Source organism: Alosa sapidissima, chromosome 17, assembly GCF_018492685.1.
Source record: "Alosa sapidissima isolate fAloSap1 chromosome 17, fAloSap1.pri, whole genome shotgun sequence".
In the NCBI taxonomy this organism is placed as follows: domain Eukaryota; kingdom Metazoa; phylum Chordata; class Actinopteri; order Clupeiformes; family Clupeidae; genus Alosa; species Alosa sapidissima.
Genome location: NC_055973.1, coordinates 32,537,159 through 32,545,921, shown reverse-complemented (window position 1 = coordinate 32,545,921; position 8,763 = coordinate 32,537,159). Strand labels below are relative to the sequence as shown.

Genomic DNA, 8,763 nt, shown 5'->3' with positions numbered 1-8,763 from the left:
CTCTACAGTTGCACGGGCACAAGTCACTCTATACTCCAACAGTCTGCTTCGTTTGGTAGCCTCCACTTTTCACACAGGAAGTTAGTTTGTGTGTGTGTGTGTGTGTGTGTGTGTGTGTGTGTGTGTGTGTGTGTGTGTGTGTGTGTGTGTGTGTGTGTATCAGATATAGCACAACCGCCAAGAAAGAGGAAAAAAAACACAGACTCTTTATGAGTTGTATTGTCGTTAGATACTTTGATCTGCTTTGGACCTACAACACTTGAGTTATTCCAAATTTATTCAACCATACGCTTTTGTTTTTTGCTTATTTGATAACTAACCATACTTGTTCATCTATTAATTCGTTTATAAATTCATTCATTTAGTTTGGAGTTCATTTCATGAGTTGACCATGGGTGGGTTAAGCTATCCTCTTCATGAGTCTGATTTCTGACATGCTTTAGGCATCAACAAACCAGTTCGCTGTACACCGAACTTAACTTAAAAGGCATGATGGTCCCTTATTAGAATAACAGGGACTAGCATATTAACATTTAGATACTGTTTATATGTGCAGAATAATTGGAAAAAAGAATAATGGGTTGGTTGGTTGGTTGGAATAATGTATGGTGTTGGTGGTTGGAATAATGTATGGTTCATGCAACTTAAGACCTCCATGCTGACTGACATCACAATCTTCCATGACCTCAATGGTGTACTCAAACAGAACAAAAACAACACAACAAAGGCCAGCTTGGTTAGTCATCATCTTGGCTTTTGCAATTTTGCTCCGTTTTGCGTCATGTCTAACAACGCCCCCTAGCTGTTGTTCAATCATTGGAAGCTGCAGGCTCTTGCGGCTTATTTCTCAAGTTAATTAGCATGAAAGTTGGAAAGATTACAGTCAATGTCAAGCTGTATCTCATCATTTCAAGAGTACATCTGTGAAGATTGATTTGTTTAATTAATTTCTTCTTGTTGAAATTATAACAATTGTATCAATCCCCATGGCTCCATCTTTGAGAAATACCTTCCACCTGACAGTGCTTGTTCATTGAATAACCTCACATGTATAAATGCAAGTCTAATGTAAAAACGCATCTTTTTTTTCCTCTTGCCTTGTCGGTCAGACTAAAGGAGACTCGTTTCTATTTAAGGGACTAAGGAGTGTGTTATTATATGTATATTATGTATTTTTCACTTCATTTCATTTTATCTTAATTTATTATGTCTTATTTGTTTAAATAACATCTGACACTTTGATTTAATTACATTGTTTTATTTGCATTATGTTTTCTCAATGTTGTCCATATTTGATCTGCCTTTAATATTGTATATTATTGTGATTCTCAGTTATGTTTCCTTTTACCCTTTCTAACTTTTAGTACATTTTGTATCTAATTATAAAGCACTTCTGTTGTTTAAAATATACTAAATAATAAATAACCTTGACCTTGACAAAGTATCCAGCCCCGGGAAAAGAGTGGCAGAGAGAGAGGGGGGGGGGAGAGAGAGAGAGAGAGAGAGAGAGAGATGGCAGCAGATTACTAGGTGATGTGTGAGCTAGATAAAGTGTTAGCTTTCTGATGCTTTACTCGCTTTACTCTTTTTTCCCCACAACGAACTGCCAACACAGCAGGGCTGGATTCTCACTGCACAGCACACGTTTATAAAGGCTGCAAACTGACAAAAAAATGTGAAAACGGGCTTGAAATGTGCCTACGCATCCTACACCGCAAACTGGCATATATAGGCCTAAAAACATTCTGTAAATAAAAGATGCATTTTAACAAATCCTTTAACCTGTACGTAGAGCTAAACCAGCAATATCTGATGGTGAGATCACAAAATAAAGCTCAGTGCCCAACAGATGGCGTTCAAAATATCACTTAATTCATTGCACCACCTGCAAAAAACTTCACTATGCCTAAAACACGCGGTGTACTTTCTCACCTGCAAACTTTGATTCCGTTCTTTAAATTGACGTGACGTTTCCACCTTTCTTATCAACAATTGTCCAATAAAATGCGCTGGTAGCCTATAAATGTTAGCATATCCATTTACCCATATCCATTTAGACAATGTCGTTCGTGCAGGCACGCACAATTCAATGAAGGCTGGTATTTACATAAGCTTCTTCCTGCAGTTTTATAAATTGACAGGTTGGACTCAAATGTATTCTGAATCCATAACCTTACATTTCATAAGCATGTCAAATAGACCAAATAATAAGTGAACAGACAGGGAAAGGTTGGATGAAGAAGACTCTGGGAGTGGGACCCATGGTGAATTTTCATTTCCGTTTACAACAAGCATACAGGAAAAAATTAAATAGGCAACAAAGTTGACCTATGTATATTTTATGTAATGTTTAATTTGTGTTATGTACATAGTGGCACTATGTATAGCCTATTATAGATTACAGTTAAACCAATCTTTACACATACCTACATTGTTTGGTGTTAAGCCTAGTTTAAATTAATAAATCATTTGAAATTATACTTTGAATGAATTCTAACAATTAACAATTGCTTGTATTTACTTAAATATGGAGATTATGTGAGTCACAAAAGGGAGCGAGTGAGTAGGCCTACAGCCTACACTTATTCACTTTCAGCGCTCCACGGCTACTTCAATGTCTTGCATGACATTTAGTTTTGAGATTGAGAGGTGCATTTGGGAATATAAATACATTTAGGCCCTGGTCCACTGCACATCACAAATTCTGTATGACTCTTGGTCACTGACCAGCGGCTCTGCTCGCTGCGTAAAAAACGGTGAGCCATTTCTGACGTCAGTCTGTATAAAGTCCATCTGGCGGCTCTCCTATGGTTAGGTGCGGGTGGGAAGGTAGGGATAATCTGGAGATGCCTTGGTCGGCCCAAATAGTGCTGTAATTTATGCAAGGAGGGTGGAGAGAGGGAGTGGTGTCAGGGATTGAGCAGATTACCCTCATTAGCACATGTCTGTGTAGGACTGAACGAGGCATTTGGCTCGGGTAGAATCGCTACAGGTGGATGTCTAGATATCCTGTGTACAGCAGCAACATTTTAAGGATGATTTCGCGACGAGTGAGCCTCTCTGGAGTAGCGTGGATGTTGGTGTTGGACCATCCGCACGTGTTCGATCACTGATACGCTGTGGCGTTGGAGGTCTTAAATCTTGAGGCAACATGAAAACCCGACCCACTGGCAATGTCTCCAATGCCGACTGGATGGGCTCGCTTGCCCCTAAACTCACTTCGATGCCTCTGAAGCATTTGGCTGTGCCAGGTAGCATAATCAATTTCAGAGATTCCTGATTCCTGTATTTTCGTTTTATTCTGAATACAATATGCTATTAAATCCTTGTGATGTTTAAACGAGGTCAGTGTCACCAATTGCTATTTTGACCATTCACTAAAACTTTAATTTGGGATGGAAATGTTTTAGATGTAGACCTAGACTACTTTACCTAATTTCATTAGCTCCTTATGGAGTTGGGCCTGCAGTATAGCGTTGTTGTCAAGACTTGACTTGAAATAGTCAAATAAAGCCCACTTTGTTAAATAGATTTACTGACTTTATATTTGCTGCAGATAGTCTGTGCATCTGAGGAATTAATCACATGAGTAATGGATGTTTAAGCAATAGTTTTCCTCAGTAATATACTATATCAGTATTTCGCCCTTAACTCAGGTATGAAGTAGAGGCTACTGCCACATCCACAAAACAACAATGTGCTATTTAAATTAGTCCAAGGTCAGCGAGTTTGTGTTTCAGGTGTGGTAGAACTGTAAACTGACCTTGATGACGTTTCTGTTGTAGGATCTCACGACTCGTTCAGTTTCTGGGTGGATGAGAAGGCTCCCGTTGGACCTGACCAGAAGGCTGTGGTCAAACACCTTGCGGCCGTGTTCCGTTTGCTGGCAAAAAAGGTTATGAAGAAGTGGTCCATGACCCAAAACCTCACCTTCAAGGAACAACTGGAGGGCGGAATCCGCTACTTCGACCTCCGCGTGTCCTCCAAGCCAGGTGAACCGGGCCATGAGATCTACTTTATTCACGGGCTGTTTGGGCACAAGGTGCGCGATGGCCTCAATGACATCAACAACTTCCTGAACGCTCACCGTAAGGAAGTAGTGTTTCTGGACTTCAACCATCACTACGCCATGGAAGAGGAGCATCATCGCTACCTCATACGCATGGTACAGGAGGTGTTTGGCTCGAAACTGTGCAAGATCTGTGTGGTAGAGGAGATCTCACTCAATTACCTGTGGGAGCAAAAGTATCAGGTGAGTTGACAAATTAATTACAGTAGGCTACACTACCTGTTAAACGTTTGTACACACCTTCGCATTCTTGTGTTTTTTCTTTTTTTTTTTTTTACAATTTCCTACATTGTAGAACAATGCTGAAGAGAAAAAAAACTGACATAACACAAACAAATGTACAATTTTTTTCTAAAAGTGTTTCATATTTTAGATTACTCAAAAGTATCCACCATTTACCTTCACGACAGGTTTGCATAGTATTGACATTATTGTAACCAGCTTCATGAAGTCACCTGGAATTCTTTTCAGCTCATATAAGTGAATAAAAAGCAACCAAGTGTGCAACATGGATGAATGTTAAGCTCTGAAGAACACCAGGTTGTTTGATCAAAACATTTTGGCTTTTTAATCAATGTAGCCAGTATAGTAAGGGCGTTTTAAACGCATCCATCCTCCTTGTCCTCACCGAACTTGGAGTGCCTGGATTGCTCTTCATCATGGAGCAGTTCTTTGTGTCCCCTTTTTCCAAGAGTATTATGTACTTTTGGATATACGCCTTATTCACAGAGCTACCAGTCCAGTCGTCTGTACAGTGCGCCACATTTTACACTTGAATTCCCCTTGGGGATCAATAAAGTATCTATCTATCTATCTATTTAAGGGAACTCCTTCAAGATGGACGGAAACCTTTCCTGCTGTTTGCCTGCAGCTGGTTGAGAAAATGCAGAGAGTGTGCAAAGCTGTCATGAAAGCAAAGAGTGCTTATTGAGAAGAATCTAATATATTAAACATTCAGCCTTGTCTGCAATTATTTGCGTACTACATAATTTCATAAGTGTAATTTAACCTTTAGAATTTCCACTTGTGCCTAAACTATGTCTGAATACAGTTATTTTTACATGTGGATTTGCATGCAAGTGGAAAAAACAGCCCTGACCACACTTCCTCTGGTGCATTAGGCAGTGATGCAGGCAGAGGTGTACAGTTCAGAAAGTGATCATGCATCTGCAGCCTGATTGTCAGTATGGGGCAACCGCGAGCAGTGGTAGCGTTGTGGCTAAGGAGCTGGTCTAGCGTGCAGTAGCCAGAACCGTTGAATATTCGGCTGGCACCGTTGTGCCCTTGAGCAAGTCACTAAACCCCAAGTTGCTCTGTAGACAATGGTCCTTGTAATAATTGTAAGTCGCTTTGGATAAAAGGGTCAGCCAAATTAATAAGTATTAGTATATAAGTATGTCATGCCTTTTTGTGTTATGCCAGAAAAAAATCTTAAGGTTGAATAATTTTGTTGTCTTAACAAATTGCAAAAAAAAACATTGAGGTTTCCCAATCCAATAGCATAACGGCGGCGCTTCATTAGTGAGCAGCAGCACATGTGCTGTGACTGGCTATTTTCAGCTGATCGCTGGCGCTGAGGCGTATAACAGCGTTAGGGAAAGACGGTTAGGGGATTACAGGGAATCAGCCAGTGCGCTCTAGTCTCCTAGTCAGCACTTAACAGTGATATCAAGCTACACACGTATTAGAGCATGTGAAAAGTGTGTGTGTGTTTGTGTACGTGCATGCTGCATGTTAATTAGCGGTGAGAATTACCTCTGTATGCTGTGTACTGGGAGTGAGATTGATAGATAGATACTTTATTGATCCCCAAGGGGAAATTCAAGGTCTCAGTAGCATACAGACATCACACACAACATGAACTTACAGCAGAACCTGGGAGAGGATTGAAGAATGCGTACATGGAAAAGTGACCAGCTTCAAGCTACTTAGTGGCAAGTCTCATAATTGCTCGTTTAGGGATTGTGAGTCTCTCAGAGCTCAGTGGCAATTAAATTACCTTTTGGGATCTGTTGTTCTGGATGGTGGTGACCATCTTAACTGATAGAATATGTAGCTGTGTGTATGAGCGTGTGTGCGTGTGTGTGTGTGTGTGTGTGTGTGTGCGCGTGTGTGTGTGCGTGCGTGCGTGTCAGTCACCATTTCCGTTTTTCTAAGGAGAGGAAACCAAGCTCTCTTCTTGTGGTGAGTCTCGCATTCGCCCTTAGTCAGCTTGTGGCACAGCTAGACAAAAGGCCCAATGCACACAACATCGACACCAGCTGGTAGCCTCAGAAACAGTGTGCAACAGGTAGCATCACGGACCGTTTGTTATTGTCCTCTTTTTCTTTTCACGATCAGTGACACATATTTGTCACTTGTGATGTCAGCATATTCATTGTAGATCGTATTTGTGTACATATGTAATGTTGATATAATTTCTGCCTTTCCCACTGTCTTGCAAGAGCTTCCACTGTCACCACATTACTCTCACCCCCCTTTTGGTCAGTTGCACTGCAGCGCTTACTTGAATGTGCCTCAACCAGTTCTATGTGGTTCCGTCAGGTTCTGGTGTTCTATCACCACCAGTCTGCCGAGGGTTGCCCTCTGATGTGGCCGGGGAACAACATCCCAGCGCCCTGGGCCAACACCACGGACACCGGCAAGCTCATCAAGTTCCTGGAGACCACGCTGGACGAGCGAGCCAAGCGCGGCACCTTCCACGTCTCCCAGGCCATTCTCACGCCACAGGTCAAGACCATCGTCAAAGGCCTCGTCCGAGGACTGCGGAATCACCTGGTGGAAAGGTGGAGAGCTCTTGAATAACACCGCGTACAGAGTTTAAAGAGATCCAAATGTGTTTTAAAGAGTGCGTCTGCATGCGGTAGTCAGTGGAGAATAGAGGACAGACTATAACTCTAAAACGAGATGTTTATTAGTATATGAGCCACTTTAGTGCACAGCTCCCACTGTCCCTCATGCTCAGAGATCAACCACAAGGGGGCAATGTAGAGTAAACAAAAAAAGTTTGAAACTCCTCTACATGAGCCAATCCACTCACTCACTCACTCTCACTCACACACACACACACACACACTCTCGCACACACACAAACATTATCAAAGCAATAGGGTCTTAAGTAAGCATGAAACAAAGAGAGAGGTTTCCATGGGAAAGCCCAGTATTTCCCCCTGTGTCTCCATCCAGACCCGGAGCAGAGGCTGTGGCTGGGGCATCCCAGTGCCCCTCATGCGGTGAGGATTAGGACTGATCCTCTGGGGTTTGGGGCTCCTTTGATGTTCTACTTCAGAGAGTGAATGAGGAGAGAGAGGTCGCTAGTCAGTGCCCCTAACAGAGGCCAGATACAGGGTGACCTACGATAAGTGGAAATGAACTGCATTTATATAGCACTTTTCTACTCGTCCGAGCACTCACATTGTTTTACATACAGAGGTAATGTCCCTAGAGATGAATGAAGTATCTCTATCTATTTGTCCATCTGTCTGTCTCAAACTATCTATTGATCTATCTATCTATCAATCTATCTATTTATCTGTCTATCTATGATCTATCTATCAGTCAATAACTATCTATCTCTCAACAATCGATCTATCTAATGCCTCATTCACCAATTCACTCACACATTCATACAGTGATGGCGTGCAAGACACTGACCTACACAGTGGGAGCGGTTTGGGGCCCTTTGACTGGGTCAGGAGACTCCTTCTGAGCCTCTGCCTTCCTAGAAAGAAAACCAGAATTTGGTTAAGTGCTTCATTGGCAGAACTGAATCGTCGACATGACGTTATCTCACTCTAGCAAAGTGCAGGCGATAATGTCCAGAACAGAATTGTATGGAAGAGGCTATCGCACACACAGAGAGCTGCTCCAGGAGGAAGTGGCTTAATTGTGACCCTGTGTGGATGCTGGGTTGTTTGTTATTTCAGGCTAAATATTTAGCTCTGGCATTCCATTTCCTGGTTTTGTCCAAATGACTGCAGAGCATGGGTCAGGAGCGATGACCCACAACTCTGTATCAGTGAGTTTCTAGCCTCCTTCTGGGTCTGTATTGAGTTCAGTGGTTCAATCCAATCTCACAGATTTAAGAAATGTATCTCTTTGCCTCTCATTGATACCAAAGTCCGACTGAACTAATGAATACAGGATAACTATCTTCTAAGTATGGCAAAAATGGTCACGCAGCAATTAATTAGTGACTAAGTTATCAAGCAGTAACAAGACAAGTAGAAGGTGTTACATGGAGATGGATCTTCAGGATTAATATTCTAATCACTGCGATCAATGATGATGCAGTCTAATCCATCTCACTGCAGACTTTAACTGGCATTAAAAGAGAGCGCTACCTGTCTAGCACTGACCTGTCTACCTGTCTAGCGTTACATGTCTACCTCTCTAGCGCTGCATGTCTACCTCTCTAGCGCTACATGTCTACCTGTCTACCTGTTTAGCGCTACATGTCTACCTCTCTAGCGCTACATGTCTACCTGTCTAGCCCTACCTGTTTAGCGCTACATGTCTACCTCTCTAGCGCTACATGTCTACCTGTCTAGCATTTTCATGGGAATGACAGCATGGTTATGTACTGACTGGGGGCTATTAGCACTTGCTTAAGCTTGAAACGGATGTCAGAGAAAGGTGAGAACTTGACCAGTAATCACATAATCCAATACTGTCCAGTCCTATCACTATCTTTA

The 8,763-nt window shown here is 42.0% G+C and overlaps 1 protein-coding gene across 1 annotated transcript in view; it reads left to right on the top strand.

Moving 5' to 3' along the window:
- Positions 1 to 2,913: 2,913 nt before the first annotated feature.
- The window catches only part of plcxd2 (phosphatidylinositol-specific phospholipase C, X domain containing 2), a 6,906-nt gene continuing 1,056 nt past the window's right edge, over positions 2,914 to 8,763 (top strand). The window contains exons 1-3 of the mRNA XM_042067116.1: positions 2,914 to 3,251; positions 3,786 to 4,252; positions 6,614 to 6,855. Of these exons, the coding sequence (XP_041923050.1) occupies positions 3,152 to 3,251; positions 3,786 to 4,252; positions 6,614 to 6,855 (809 nt within the window). The 5' untranslated portion in view covers positions 2,914 to 3,151. The remainder of the gene's footprint in view (positions 3,252 to 3,785; positions 4,253 to 6,613; positions 6,856 to 8,763) is intronic.